The sequence below is a fragment of the Rhinopithecus bieti genome, unplaced genomic scaffold, assembly GCF_001698545.2.
Source record: "Rhinopithecus bieti isolate Rb0 unplaced genomic scaffold, ASM169854v2 scaffold_10548, whole genome shotgun sequence".
In the NCBI taxonomy this organism is placed as follows: domain Eukaryota; kingdom Metazoa; phylum Chordata; class Mammalia; order Primates; family Cercopithecidae; genus Rhinopithecus; species Rhinopithecus bieti.
The window spans coordinates 1,180,164-1,195,826 of record NW_016806834.1 but is presented as its reverse complement, the minus strand read 5'-3'; the positions used below and the strand labels follow the sequence as shown (position 1 = coordinate 1,195,826).

General features: G+C 43.8%; 1 protein-coding gene across 16 annotated transcripts in view; it reads left to right on the top strand.

The window, feature by feature from the left end:
• PIP5K1A (phosphatidylinositol-4-phosphate 5-kinase type 1 alpha) overlaps positions 1-15,663 on the top strand; it is a 50,265-nt gene that overhangs the window by 14,337 nt on the left and 20,265 nt on the right. For 3 of the 16 annotated variants that reach the window (XM_017877719.1, XM_017877708.1, XM_017877723.1), the window contains exons 2-5: positions 2,379-2,417; positions 10,768-10,802; positions 10,894-10,929; positions 13,273-13,353. In XM_017877719.1, the coding sequence (XP_017733208.1) occupies positions 2,379-2,417; positions 10,768-10,802; positions 10,894-10,929; positions 13,273-13,353 (191 nt within the window). Of the gene's footprint in view, positions 1-776; positions 845-2,378; positions 2,418-10,767; positions 10,803-10,893; positions 10,930-13,272; positions 13,354-15,663 lie in introns of all 16 variants that reach the window. The other 13 variants (XM_017877720.1, XM_017877712.1, XM_017877724.1 and 10 more) reach the window with 10 other exon arrangements.

Below are 15,663 nucleotides of genomic sequence, written 5' to 3'. Positions count from 1 at the left end.
AAAAAACTAGCCGGGCGAGGTGGCGGGCGCCTGTAGTCCCAGCTACTCCGGAGGCTGAGGCAGGAGAATGGCGGAAACCCGGGAGGCGGAGCTTGCAGTGAGCTGAGATCCGGCCACTGCACTCCAGCCCGGGCGACAGAGCAAGACTCCGTCTCAAAAAAAAAATAAAAAAAAAAATAAAATAAAATAAAATAAAATTTGTATTTTTTTGTGGTAGTGCTCCTTGTGGAGCAGGGCTACCTTATAGGCAATGTGTCCGGAGTAGCCTGGACATTGTATTTAGCAGGAATTGACTAGGTTGTTTTCACTTTGGCTTTTGACTTGACTGGTTCTGCTGTTCTGGAATTATTTTAGTAACATTAATGATTTCCTGGCCGGGCGCGGTGGCTCAAGCCTGTAATCCCAGCACTTTGGGAGGCCAAGACGGGCGGATCACGAGGTCAGGAGATCGAGACCATCCGGACTAACACGGTGAAACCCCGTCTCTACTAAAATACAAAAAAACTAGCCGGGCGAGGTGGCGGGCGCCTGTAGTCACAGCTACTCCGGAGGCTGAGGCAGGAGAATGGCGGAAACCCGGGAGGCGGAGCTTGCAGTGAGCTGAGATCCGGCCACTGCACTCCAGCCCGGGCGACAGAGCAAGACTCCGTCTCAAAAAAAATAAGAAAAAAAATGATTTCCTAGCTTATTTTCATAATTTAGAAGCTAGTTCTTTCATATTTTTGAAGTCTTGGCATCCAGGAGATATGCTGAAATTGGGAATCCCTGTTTTATAGGAGACTGTTGATGTTTGAGGGATATGGTTCCCTTTTTAAGAAAGAATCTCTTATATGTGCTGATACAGGTATGTTTCAGGTTGTATAGGCATCTGAAAGTAATGTGTAGTTGAGAAAGAGGATATGAGAACATAAGACTTATTTTTAGCTTAGAATCATTAGCAACATTTCTGGCATTTTCTTTTCATATTTTTTCTTGTTCCTTATCTTTACAATAGCATAATATGATTGTAATGAGCTTGAGTTAATGTATGTGTGGGGAGTGTGGTGGTTTGTATGTGTGGGTCTGTTGAGTAGTGGTTTACTGGGAAAAATGGGTTATTAAGCAAAGAAAATGATAGTAAAGCCATTCCTTTTCTTTGTTAAATTATGTAATATACACATTAAAATATTTGTGTAGTTTATATAGGTAAGGAAAAATATAAATTTAAAGTTATAAAATAAGCCTATTTCCACTATCAGGAAATGGTCATCTTTTAACATTTTGGTATGTAACCTTGTGCACCTTTTCTGTGTGTATAAATACATGTGAATTTGTAGATAAATGTTTTATAAAAATTTGCATTATGCTATATAATTTTTTTCCGCTCAATATATTGACATCCATAAATATATGTAAAAATAATGGTTATATAGTGTTCCATTTTATGACTGCACCATGATATATATTATGTTCCCTATTGTTCATTTAGATTCTTTGCAGTAATGGAATCTGTGCAATTCTAGTTATATATACACTGCTCTAATCCTTGTATATCCTTGTAATATATATCCTTGTATATACATCTTTGTTGGCTTCACTAATTACTTAGGATAACTTGGTACTTCTTGGTCAGATTGTCCATAATGATTTGTTTTTTGTTTTGTTTTTTTTTTTTGAGACGGAGTCTGGCTCTGCCGCCCAGGCTGGAGTGCAGTGGCCGGCTCTCAGCTCACTGCAAGCTCCGCCTCCCGGGTTCACGCCATTCTCCTGTCTCAGCCTCCCGAGTAGCTGGGACTACAGGCGCCCGCCTCGTCGCCCGGCTAGTTTTTTGTATTTTTTAGTAGAGACGGGGTTTCACCGTGTTAGCCAGGATGGTCTCGATCTCCTGACCTCATGATCCGCCCGTCTCGGCCTCCCAAAGTGCTGGGATTACAGGCTTGAGCCACCGCGCCCGGCCTGAGACAGGTTTTCACCATGTTGACCAGGAGGCTGGTCTTGTGAACTCTTGACCTCAGGTGATCTCCTCGCCTCCCAAAGTGCTGGGATTACAGGTGTGAGCCACTGCGCCCGGCATTCTTTTTTAAAAGGTAAGAGTCTGGCTGCAGAGGAACCTTATACCTGAAATGTTTTGCTGTCTGAATTCACTCCAGAGTGAAATGAAGTACAAGTTTTGTGACTACTCCTAGAATTTTTGTGTCAGAGGCTTCTCCTTCTGCCGTTTTTTGAACATTTTCCTAGAATTACAAAAAAATCATTCCACATTTCACAGTATGTTGCTAGGAATCTGACCAGGTCCAGTTCATAATTTTAAACTTTAGAGTTTTAAAAACATGTATGCTTATGCTTTAAGCAAGTAGAACCCCAGGAGTAAGTGATAACTTTCTGTTTTTCCTCATTAGGTTTCAACTTTCTGTGCTGTGGGGTCAGCCATAAGAGAGGTAGATTTGATGTGTATCTGTGCTAAAGAAGCATGAGCTCCTTACAGTAACTAGCAGCCAACTCCTCTTCCCCATAACATTTGCAGACTTCTTGGAGTGGTAGTTCATGGTCTTCTAAGAAGGCTGTGGATGCCTTACAAGCATTATTTGACTCTAGCTCCCATATCTCACTGCCCTCTCCAAAAAAGATGTTATCCTCACCTGGAAGTATCTTTTCTTAGAATTCTTCAGTATATTATGAATCAGTGACTACCTTTTCTCTCCCTTGAAATTTTCCTGTAACTTCATGTTCATTTCCTTTTGTTTCAGTAAACCTGTCTCAACTCTTTTCCTTTTCTCTTTCTGTTGTACCTCTCATTTCCCCTGACCATTCCTGTTCTGTAGATGGTATTTCATAATTCACAGTGATAATAATTGCTAGGATTTATAGGCATTTATTGTAAATTAAGTAGAGCATTTATTATAGATTAAGCCTATATGTAACTTGTTTAATTCTCATAACAACCTTATGAGGTACATGTTGTTTCTTCCACATTTTATAGATAAGGTAGCCAGTCTGCTCTAGAGAAATTGTAACCAACCTACCCAAGGTTACCTACTTAGTAAATGTTTTTTTTTTTTTTTTTTTTTGAGACATTTTGCTCCGTCACCCGGGCTAGAGTGCAGTGCTGTGATCTCAGCTTACTGCGACCTCTGCTTCCTGGGTTCAAGCAATTCTTGTGCCTTAGCTTCCAGAGTAGCTGTGACTACAGGTGAGTGCCACCATGCCCAGCTAATTTTTGGCAGAGCGGGATTTCTCCATGTTGGCCAGGCTGGTCTTGAACTCTTGGCCTCAAGCGACTCACCCACTAGGCCTCCCAAAGTGCTGGGATTACAGGCTTGAGCCATTGTGCGCAGCTGTAAATGTTAAATCTAGTATTCAAACCTAGCAAACCTAGGTGTTCTGATTTCTTTTTGTTTCTTCTTCTTTTTTTTTTTGTTTGTTTTGTTTTCCCTGGGCTATAGATTTTCAGGTGTTCTGATTTCAGAGCCTGTATTCCTACCCACTGTGCTGCTGCTCCCCTCACTAATTTGAAAGTCTGTGTGTGAACTAACTTTACTTAAAACCGGGTTAAATATATGTTGTTACTGTCTGAACCAAGAGTCCTTGGGTTGAAGGAGAGGGTAGTACAGAAGGGAACTTCTCCTTCTGACTTTAGCCTTCCTAAATCAACAAAATTCTGAGCTCCTTTGTGTACAGTAGGTGGAATTATTGTTCATTCTTTCAGAAGCATTTTGATTTTATTAATGTATTAATTTATTTATGTATTTTGAAACAGGGTCTTATTCTGTCACCCAAGCTGGAGTGCAGTGGCACAATCATAGCTCACTGCAGCCTTGACCTCCCAGGCCCAAGCCATCTTCCCACCTCAACCTCTCAAGTAGCTGGGGCTACAGATGTTTACCACCATGTCCAGCTAATTATCTTTTCTTTCTCTTTTTCTTCTTCTTCTTTTTTTTTTTTTTTTTTTTTTTTGAGATGGAGTCTTGCTCTGTTGCCCAGGCTGGAGTGCAGTGTCATGATCTTAGCTCACTGCAACCTCCACCTCCTGGGTTCAAGCGATTCTCCTGCCCCAGACTTGCAAGTAGCTGGGATTACAGACACATGCCACCACGTCTGGCTAATTTTTGTATTTCTTTATAGAGATGAGGTTTCAGCATGTTGGCCAGGCTGGTCTTGAATTCTTGGCCTCAGGTGATCCACTGCCCACTTTGGCCTCCCCAAATGGTGGGATTACAGGCGTGAGCCACCGCGCCTGGCAGTGTTAAAATTGTTAATGTCTTGTTACACAGTCAAAAAGGTATTTTCTGTGCTACTGAGGACCTTAACATCTATAAAACTGTGAAACTGCACTTTCAAGTATCAGACTCGAAAGTTTCTGCTCCTCTAGAATACTGGCATTGCCTAATTCAGAACAAAGGTAATCTCAGTGAAAGAAAGGTACTTTTATATTCTTTTTGCAAATGATGTTGATGAATGTTGCTAGAGGAACAGTGTTGTTAATTTCCTTGAGAGGACCTGAAGGAGGACAACTATACTCTTAATCCTATCAGTGAACATGAAACATTTCCTTGTCTCAAGGAAAAGGAAGGGGTACCTTGAGTGCAGTGCTATGATATATATGTGTTCATGTTGTCCATTAGCAAATCTGAGATTTATTTAGTTTGTTAGAGCATTCTAGTTCCATTGGTGCTTTATTATTCCAGCTGCTTTCTAGGCGGCCAGGAAATTAAAAACCAAAGATGAGGCCGGGCTCAGTGGCTCACACCTGTAATCCCAGCACTTTGGGACGTCAAGGCGGGTGGATCACAAGGTCTAGAGATCTAGATCATCCTGGCCAATATGGTGAAATCCCGTCTCGACTGAAAATACAAAAATTAGCTGGGCGTGGTGGTGCGCACCTGTAGTCCCAGCTACTTGTAAGGCTGAGGCAGGAGAATCGCTTGAACCTGGGAGGTGGAGGTCACAGTGAGCTGAGATCGTGCTGCTGCACTCCAGCCTGGCACCAGAGTGAGACTCTAACAAAAAAAGCCAAAGATGATTCAGAAGAAAGTTTTGAATTAGGGATCATGAATGTGTGTTCTAGTTTTGGCTCTTATCACTGCCTATGCTTTGATTTTGAGCCCATTCCGTAACCTCTTCCTCTGTGTTTTTATAATGAAAGGGATTAGGCTAAAAGACTAACAATCTCTTTCTGAATGATTTTGTTCTAATATAAGTAGTTACTGACTTGTAATAAGTGGTTTTAGCTTGAAAATTGGAAAGTAGGCTAGGCACAATGGCTCAAGCCTGTAATCCCAGCACTTTGGGAGGCTGAGGTGGGCAGATCACTTGAGGTCAGGAGTTCGAGACCAGGCTGGCCAACATGGCAAAACCCATCTCTACTAAAAATACAAAAATTAGCCGGGTGTGGTGGTGCACACCCGTAATCTCAGCTACTTGGGAGGCCGAGACAGGAGAATCACTTGAGCCCAGGAGGTTTCAGTGAGCTGAGATCACACCAATGCACTCCAGCCTGGATGACAGAGCAAGACTCTCATCTCAAAAAAAAAAGAAGGGCTGAGTGCAGTGGCTCACGCCTGTAATCCCAGCATTCTGGGAGGCCGAGGCGGGCAGATCACTTGCAGTCAGGAGTTCAAGACCAGCCTGACCGACATGGTGAAACCCCATCTCTACAAAAAATACCAAAAAAATTAGCCGGGCATTGTGGTACATGACTGTAATCCCAGCTACTCAGGAGGCTGAGGCAGGAGAATCGCTTGAATCTGGGAGGCGGAGGTTGTGGTGAGCTGAGATTGCACCATTGCACTCCAGTCTGGGCGACAAGAGTGAAACTCCATCTTAAAAAAAACAAAGAAACAAAATTGGAAAGTAGGCCTTGTGTTGTGGCTCATGCTTCTAATCCCAGTACTTTGGGAGGCTGAGGTGGGAGGATCGCTTGAGCCCAGGCATTCAAGACCAGCTTGGGCAACATAGCTGAACCCTGTCTTTACATATTCTTTCCTTTTTTTTTTTTTCTTTTTCCCCGAGATGGGGGGGGGGTCTTCCTATGTTGCCCAGGCTGGTCTCGAACCCCTGGGCTCAATTTAATCCGCCCATCTTGGCCTCCCAAAGTACTGGGATTGTAGATGTGAGCCACTGTGCTCAATGCCTGTCTCTGTTTTTATTTATTTTGTTTTTTGAGACAGAGTGTCGCTCTGTTGCCCAGGCTGGAGTGCAGTTGCACGATCTCTGCTCATTGCGATCTCCGCCTCCCAGGTTCAAGCGATTCTCCTGCCTCAGCCTCCTGAGTAACTAGAATTACAGGTGGGTGTCATCACGCCCGGCTACTTTCTTGTATTTTTATTTGTTTGTTTGTTTGTTTTTTGAGACGGAGTCTCGCTCTGTCACCCAGGCTGGAGTGCCGTGGCCGGATCTCAGCTCACTGCAAGCTCCGCCTCCCGGGTTCACGCCATTCTCCTGTCTCAGCCTCCCGGGTAGCTGGGACTACAGGCGCCGCCACGTCGCCCGGCTAGTTTTTTTGTAGTTTTTTTAGTAGAGACGGGGTTTCACCGTGTTAGCCAGGATGGTCTCGATCTCCTGACCTCGTGATCCACCCGTCTCGGCCTCCCAAAGTGCTGGGGTTATAGGCTTGAGCCACCGCGCCTGGCCTCTTGTATTTTTAGTAGAGACGGGGTTTCACCTTGCTAGCCAGGATGATCTCGATCTCCTGACCCTGTTATCTGCCTGCCTTGGCCTTCCCAAGTGCTGGGATTACAGGCATGAGCCACCGTGCTTGGCTTGCCTGTCTCTTTAAAAAAAAGTCAGCTCAGATCAAGAAGTTTGATTATCCAGACTTGTTTTATTTTCTTCTGTGGTATTTTTTTCCTTTACTTACATTATAAAATCATTAGATGCATGTGAAGTAGAGAGAATAGTGTAATGAACTTCCATGTACTTATCACCTAGCTTTTTTTTTTTTTTTAAAGACAGGGTTTTGCTCTTTCGCCCAGGTGGGAGTGTGATGGTGTGGTGTGATCTCGGCTTACTGCAGCCTCCTTTCCTTGGGTTCAAGCGATTCTCCTGCCTCAGCCTCCAAGTATTTGGGATTACAGGCGCCTGCCACCTTGCCCAGCCAATTTTTTTGTGTTTTTAGTAGAGATGGGGTTTCACCATGTTGGCGATTCTGGTCTCGAGCTCCTGACCTCAGGTAATCCACCTGCCTTGGCCTTCCAAAGTGCTGGGATTACAGGCGTGAGCCACTGTGCCCGGCCTATCACCTAACTTTGATAGCAGCATTTTGCCAATCTTCTTGCATCTATACTTCATTTTTCTACCTCTACCTCCCTGGAATATTTTAAAGCAAGCCCAGTCCTCATGGGATTTCATTCCTAAATACTTGAGAACGTATTAATACACTTAAGGAATCTTTTAGAGGTGAGGATGGGAGAGTATAATGTAACTACAATAGTAGTGTCGCATCTATAAAATTAATATTTAACTTTTCTTCTCAAGGCTCTTTTCTCAGAAATGTCTTTTTACGGTTTACTTTTTTCTAATCAGCACTCAAACAGGTTTCGCACATTATATTTGGTTATTTCTCTCTGAAATCCTTAATTAAAATAGTTTCCAAACCCTGTAGTATTTTTTGAGGGACAAATGAGATGTATTTGTAAGTTTCCAAAGTGTTTATACAAACATAAGTTGTTCGGTCATAGGAGAGAAATAACGTTTCTAAAAATATATCAGCATTGCAGTTTAGTGTTAATAGTCAGCATTAAAGAGAAATGAGAGAATGTGGAGATGCCTGAGTGATGGAGAAAAAAGCAGGAATAATTTGGCATTGGACTGAGGCTGAGATATATTAAAATTGAGCCAGTGTGGAGAAGCTGGCCTAGGACCTTCTCTGTAGCATTTATGGCCAAGCTATCAGCATTTATAGCCAAGCTATCACCTATATACCCACCCTTGGGTAATAGGTTCTCCTCTCTTATAGTACATGCCACACTTCCAAGTGTGTACTGATGATAATAAAGACATTCAAATAATGCCCTTCGAGAGTTTTGCCTTAGATGGGGGGATGCAGGTCTCAAGATTCTCAGACAAAATATTTTCTTCTAGGGAAGAATAAACTTTAATGCTGTCTCCCTACCCAAAATGATAATGATATATATAAATCATGTATGGATTACAAAATGATAATGTATACCTACAGTATTTTTCACAAAGACACTAGAAAACATTTTCTGTTGAACAGTATTCTGGTTTTATCCATAGGGATGAATCTCATTCTCTTTAAAAATTGTCTGGCTAACAGCCAGGTGCAGTGGTGCAGGCTGATAGTCCCAGCGACTCAGGAGGCTGAGGTGGGAGGATCACTTGAATCCAGGAGTTTGAGATCAGCCAGGACAACATAGTGAGACCTCCTATCTACAAAAAAGAATAATAGCAAAAAAAGCAAAATCAGCTGGGCATGGTGGTATACACCTGTAGTCCCAACTACTCAGGTGGCTGAGGTGGGAGCATCACTTGAGCCTAGAAGGTAGGGGCTGCAGTGAGCAGAGAGATTGCACCGCTGTACTCCAGCCAGGGTGACATTGTGAGACCGTGTCTCAAAGGAAAAAAAAATAATATATTTATATATATGTGTGTGTGTGTATATATATATATATTTTTTTTTCCTTTTTTTTTGGATATAAAATAGGTATGATATTTTTCTCTTCTGTTCCTTGGTAGGTTGGATCTCTGATGTGTGCCACAGGGGCAAAACTTTAGGCAAGGAAGAGAGTAGTAGGTCTTGTGTCCTGATTCTGCTCCTCTCTTTGTCACTTGGTCTGAGTATTATTACTTAGACTCTGATAGCTTCATCATTCTGCGTGCTCTTGGAATTAGTCCCAGTTTTGCAGTCGCAGATAGCTAAGCAGTTGGCACCAAAATTCCATGGAGCGACATCTTCTCATCTTTATTCTAGGTACTTTGCAAGAGTGTAGCAGCCCTAGAGCTACATGTTTGTGTGATAAAACTAGGAAAGGTAGCAAGGTAGAACTTTTTAGGGAGTAAGAAAGCTTCAAAGCCACTCTACATTGAAATTACTTATCTGCTTTTTTTCCCTTGTTTAACTTTATTCAGTGACTTTTTGCATACAGAGGAGCTTACTTTCTGGGTGGTAACTACCAGACTAGAAGCAGATGCTGGCTATTGGTTCTGCCTGGTCTCTTCTAAACCCTTTCCTCTGGGTTAAAAGAGGAGAGGATAGGCCAGGCGCTGACCAAAGAGTCTAGAATCAGCATTTTTATTCTCAACTGAAAGCATGCAGGGTACCTCACTGAGAATCAGATTCCGTAGTTGCTATTGTGCACAAGCATGTGGGTATGTTGGGGGATGGGGCAGCTGAGGGTTTTGGCAGGAACCGTGATCTTTGAGATGATGATTAGAATTTCATGAAGGTCTACGTAAATTGAAAATTAAACCTTGCTGTGAGCCTAACTTTGCTTTTGTGGGCACGGTGGCTGACGCCTGTAATCCCAGCACTTTGGAGGCCAAGGCAGGTGGATCATGAGGTCAGGAGTTCAAGACCAGCCTGGCCAAGTTGGTGAAACCCTGTCTCTTCTAAAAAATACAAAAATTGGCCATGCACAGTGACTCACACCTGTAATCCCAACACTTTGGGAGGCCGAGGCGGGTGGATCACCTGAGGTGAGGAGTTCGAGACCAGCCTGGCCAATGTGGTGAAACCCCATCTCTGCTAAAATACAAAAATCAGCCAGGCGTGTGGTGGGCACCTGTAATCCCAGCTACTCGTGAGGTTGAGGCAGGAGAATCACTTGAACCCGGGAGAAGGAGGTTGCAGTGAGCCAAGATCGCACCATTGCACTCCAGCCTGGGTGAGGAGCAAAACTCCATCTCAAAAAGAAAAAAAAAGGCCCAGTGTGGTGGCTTACGCCTGTAATCCCAGCACTTTGGGAGGCTGAGGCAGGCGGATCACGAGGTCAGCAGATCGAGACCATCCTGGCTAACATGGTGAAACCCCGTCTCTACTAAAAATACAAAAAATTAGCCAGACGTGATGGCACACGCCTGTAATCCCAGCTACTCAGGAGGTTGAGGCAGGAGAATCACTTGAACCCAGGAGGTGGAGGTCACAGTGAGCCGAGATCGTGCCATTGCACTCCAACCTGGGCGACAGAGCGAGACTCTGTCTCAAACATACAAACAAACAAACAAAAACGGACGGCAGAGCAAGACTCCATCTAAAAAGTAAAAATAAAAAAAAAAGGGACAGGTGTGGTGGCTCATGCTTGTAATCCTAGCACTTTGGGAGGCTGAGGTGGATGGATCACTTAAGGTCAGGAGTTTGAGACCAGTCCGGCCAACATGGTGAAACCCCACCTCCACTAAAAACACAAAAATTAGCTGGATGTGGTGGGAGGCACCTGTAATCCCAGCTACTCGGGAGGCTGAGGCAGGAGAATCACTTGCAGTGAGCTGAGGTCATGCCACTACACTCCAGCTTGGGCGATAGAGTGAGACTCCATCTCAAAAGAGAAAAAAAAAAGTGATATTTCCCAGAGGAAATATGAATATTTGAGTAAGAAAGAGGGCTAAAATAAAAATGGAATATGCATAAGGCCTATGTGAGTATGGAGAAGGAGAGAGGGACATATAAAATTGCTATCCAAAAGGATCTGGTATCACTGAGCAAGAGGCAGGAGTTTATACTCATGTTTAGTTTGACTCAAACTCTGATGCCTTCAGTGTGCTTGATAGAGATGTGAGTGTGTGATACACTCTCATGATGGTGTGTGTGTGTGTTTTTTTTTTTTTTCCTAGCAGCATCTGGAATCAAGAGACCCGTGGCACCTGAGGTGAGTTTCATATTGATACAATGGTTACTAAAACTTTAATTCTGAGATAGAAGGAACCTGTTTATGACATTTTTATTTTTTATCTACTTAGGTCTTGGAAGCTAAACAGGATTCTTACCTCTCATTGGTAGGCTAGAAATTATGCAACTCAACTTTTATTGTAGTTTATTTTAAATATTAACAATATCTCACATTTATTGAGTATTTTTAATGTACCAAATGCAACCTGTACCAAAAAGTAAATACGGTACCTAAGTGCCCTTTAAGATATTCTTACTTAATCCTGCAAACAACTACAGTGAGGCAAATACTGTTACCTGTTTTATAGATGAAGAAAGAGAGGATTACATAGTTATTAAGTGAGATTAGTAAAGCTGGGATTCAAACCCAGGCAGTCTGACACTAAAGCTCACTTTCTTAGTTTTGCTGTTATGGCCTCCTGATTGCATACCTTCGGTGAATATGAAGAACTTCTTTGAGATATGCAGAAACTATTAGTTTCCCAAGTTTCTCTTTTTTGTCCAGAATATCGGCAATTTGCTCAACTTTCTTCCCATGGAGTATTTCCTAACCCTCTTCTCACTTCTTGCCTCTCCCCTGGGTTTTGTGAAATGGGCCTCAGAATGCAGGCCCTTTTGACCTGGGACTTGAAGCTTTCTCTCAGAACATCTTCCAGCATCTGTCAGGTGATATACTGAGAGTTTTCTGGTACTAAGGGCCTTGGCTGAAAGAATAGAACTTGAATATCACGTCTTAAGATTGGGACATCCAGCCAGTCACGGTAGCTCATGCTTGTAATCCTAACACTTGGGGAGGCTGACGTGGGAGGATTGCTTGAGGCCGGGAGATCGAGACAGGCCTTTGCAACATAGTGAGACCCTGGTTCTACAAAAAATAAAACATTAGCCAGGTGCACACCATAGTCCCAGCTACTTGGTATTGCTTGAGCCCAGGAGGTTGAGGCTGCAGTGAGCCATTATCACACCACTGCCCTCTAGCCTGGGTGACAGACAAGACCCTATCTCAAAAAACCTGTGACATCCTGTTTCCACTAGTCTGTCAGCCTTCTGGCTTATTAACTTAATGCGTATTGATACCATGGAGAGGAATTTCATGTCTGTTGCTCTGGCATCTTGGCTCTCAGGGATAACATTCTAGCTTTCTAGACTGCTGTACTGGTTTACTCCTCTCTTCTTTCTTGCCTGGTGTTTTTTTTTTTTTTTTTTTGAGATGGAGTCTTGCTCTGTTGCCCAGTGTGGAGTACAGTGGCTGGGCTCGATCTTGGCTCACTGTGTCCTTCACCTCCCAGGTTTAGGCAATTCTCCTGCCTCAGCCTCTCAAGCAGCTGGGATTACAAGTGCATGCTACCATGCTCGCCTAATTTTTGTATTTTTAGTAGAGACAGGGTTTCACCCTGTTGACCAGGCTGGTTTTGAACTCCTGACCTCAGGTGATCCCACCTGCCTTGGCCTCCCAATGTGCTGGGATCACAGGTGTGAGCCACTGCACCTGGCCTCTTTTCTTTTCTTTTTTTTGTTGAGACAGAGTCGAACCCTGTTGCCCAGGCTGGAGTACAGTGGTGTGATCTTGACTCACTGCAACCTCTGCCTCCTGGATTCAAGTGATTCTCCCGCCTCAGCCTCCTGAGTAGCTGGGATTACAGACGCATGCCACCACATCAGGCAAATTTTTAGTATTTTAGTTGGAGATTCACCATGTTACCCGGTCTGGTCTCAAACTGCTAGGTTGAAATGATCCTCCCCACTTGGCCTTCTGAGTAGCTGAGATTACAGCACCCAGCTATGTTTCTTTCCTTTTTTTTTTTTTTTGAGAGAGTCTCGCTCTGTCACCCAGGCTGGAGTGCAGTGGTGCAATCTCACTGCAACCTCCCCCTCCCAGTTTCAAGCAATTCTCTGTCTCACCCTCCTGAGTAGCTGGGATTACAGGTGCCCACTACCGTGCCTGGGTAATTTTTGTGTTTTTAGTAGAGACAGGGGTTTCGCCATCTTGGCCAGGCTGATCTTGAACTCCTGACCTCGTGATCCACCCGCCTCAGCCTCCCAAAGTGCTAGGATTACAGGCGTGAGCCACCGCGCCCGGCCATCACCCGGCTATGTTTCTGCTAGTATTTAGAAATACTCACCTTTGGTTGGGTGCAGTGGCTCACACCTGTGCAGAGTCTCAAAAAAATAAAGAATAAAAATATTCACTTTTATTTTCTGTGTCTTCTGAGGACCAAAGGGAAAATATGTGTCCTTTGGAGTTTTCTTCTGTGGTATTTTAGCCACTTAATTCATTGGGAACCAACATTATAGCTGTATATTTGTGTGGGATAGATCCTCTGAAGGTTTTGTAAAATGTTTTTAATCTAGAAAGAGTATGTTGTTTCAGTTTATTTTGATGCATCATTGTGGTAGCTATTTGGTATCTTACATGGGAATTTGTATTATAATCTTGACTCTTCTTCTAGGTGCCTTATGCCTCTGGCATGCCCATCAAGAAAATAGGCCATCGAAGTGTTGATTCCTCAGGAGAGACAACATACAAAAAGGTGTGTCTGGATGGAACCTTCTCATCTTACTCCAGGAGCTCAGCAGCTTACTCTGGGAACTCAGTCTCCTTGAAATTACTCTCTGCATACTGACTGTCCTGTTTCTTGGTATCCTAAGCTTTTGCGCATAATACAGCCTAGACTTTAGAATTTATTTCTCAAAGGGTAAATTGCCTCCTTTTTGTATATGAATGTTTAAATGAGAATTTTTTTGGCTGGGTACGGTGCCCCAGGCCTGTAATCCCAGCACTTTGGGAACCCGAGGCAGACAGATCATTTTAGGCCAGGAGTTCAAGACCAGCTTGGCCAATATGATGAAACTCTGTCTCTACTAAAATTACAAAAATTAGCCGGGTGGCATACGCTTGTGGTCCCAGCTACTCGGGATGTTGAGGCAGGAGAATCGCTTGAACCTGCGAGGTGGAGGTTGTAGTGAGGTCAGATAGTGCCGCTGCACTCCAGTCTTGGTGACAGAACGAGACTCCATCTCAAAAAAAAAAAAAAAAAAAAAGAATTTTGTAGTGAACAAATCTGGCTTTGGTTGCTATTTTACTGAGCTGAAGAAACTGGGTTTCCCTGTTAGGTATAAATATGTAAGAAATACATGAAAACCATTCTTATCTTACCATAGGGAGCCATGTCTCTCGCAATCTTTCTGTCTTTTTCTCCATTGCTGGATATATATCAATAGAGGGCCCAGTCCCAGCCCAGCCTGTTTATACAAATATAGGCAATAGGTCAGATTTCTTTTCCTCTTTAATTTTTTTTAGAGCCAGGGTGTCAATCTGTCACCCAGGCTGGATTGCAGTGGCATGATCATAGGCAGGTAGCGGGAGGCTACTGTAACCTCCGACTCCTGGGCTCAAGTGGTCTTCCTGCCTCAACCTCCTGAGTAGCTGGGACTAAAGGTGCACACCACCGCATGTGGCTAATAAAAAATTAGTTTTATGAGATGATCTCACTGTGTCGCACACACTGGTGTCAAACTCCTGCCCTCAAGCATTCCTTCTGCCTAAACCTTCCAAAGTGCTGGAGTCACAGGGGTGATTGACGGTGTCTCGCCCCCCTTTTTTCCCCACAAAGACAGTCATTTAGCTGGCGAATAGTACCTAGAACATCTGCTTTTTTGAGCTCTGAATATCAAATGGACTGGAAAGGAGCAGTAATAGTGAAAAAGTGGAAAGTGAGCTGGTGAAGGGAAAACAGAAGCATCCTGGATCCTTGAGGGATCCAGATTCTTGAGTTCTGGACTAATTTGCAGATGTTTTAGGCTTCCTGGGGGACAGTGTTCAGTCTCCCATTTAGCAACTGTAGTTTGTCTAATATGGGGTGTGAAGATTTCTTGGAGATATATTTCTGGTCTATGTAAATTTTGTGTTCGTTCTCTATTTCATTGTCCCAAGTAGCAGAGGTGAACTGACTCATTCTCAGTCAAGGACCTGACAGTCCCCAGAATGGGCTCTGAGGCTCATGCCAATTACTTTTACTGAGCTCTTCATTTAAAAATTTTGAGAAATGGGATCTTGCATTTGGGAGGCCGAGGCAGGTGGATCACCTGAGGTAAGGAGTCCAAGACCAACCTGACCAACATGGCAAAGCCCTGTCTCTACTAAAAATACAAAAATTAGCCGGGCATGATGGTGGGCATCTGTAATCCCAGCTACTCGGGATGCTGAGACCTGAGAATAGCTTGAACCCGGGAGGTGGAGGTTGCAGTGAGCCACGGTTGCGCCATTGTGCTCTAGCTTGGGCAACAGAGCGAGACTGTCTCAAAAAAAAAAGAAAAAGAGAAATGGGATCTTGCTCTGTTGCCCAGACAGGAATGCAGTGGGTGCATTGATGGCTCACTGCAGCCTTGAACTCCTGGGCTCAAGCCATCCTCCTACCTTAGCCTCCAGAGTAACTGGGACTACAGGCCTCAGCCACCACATCTGGCTTATTTAGCTTTTTTATTTTATTTTATTTTTTTCTAGGGAGTTTTGCTCTTGCTGCCCAGGGTGGAGTGCAATGGCGCTATCTCCACTCACCACAACCTCCACCTTCTGGGTTCAAGTGATTCTCCTGCCTCAGCCTCCCAAGTAACTGGGATTACAGGCATGCACCACCATGCCTGGCTAATTTTGTATTTTTAGTAGAGATAGGGTTTCTCCATGTTGGTCAGGCTGGTCTTGAACTCCTGACCTCAGGTGATCTGCCTGTCTCAGCCTCCCAAAGTGCTGGGATTACAGGCTTGAGTCACAGCACTCGACCATTTAGCTCTTTTTGTTTTTTTTTGGTTTTTTTTTTTTTGAGACGGAGTGTTGCTCTGTC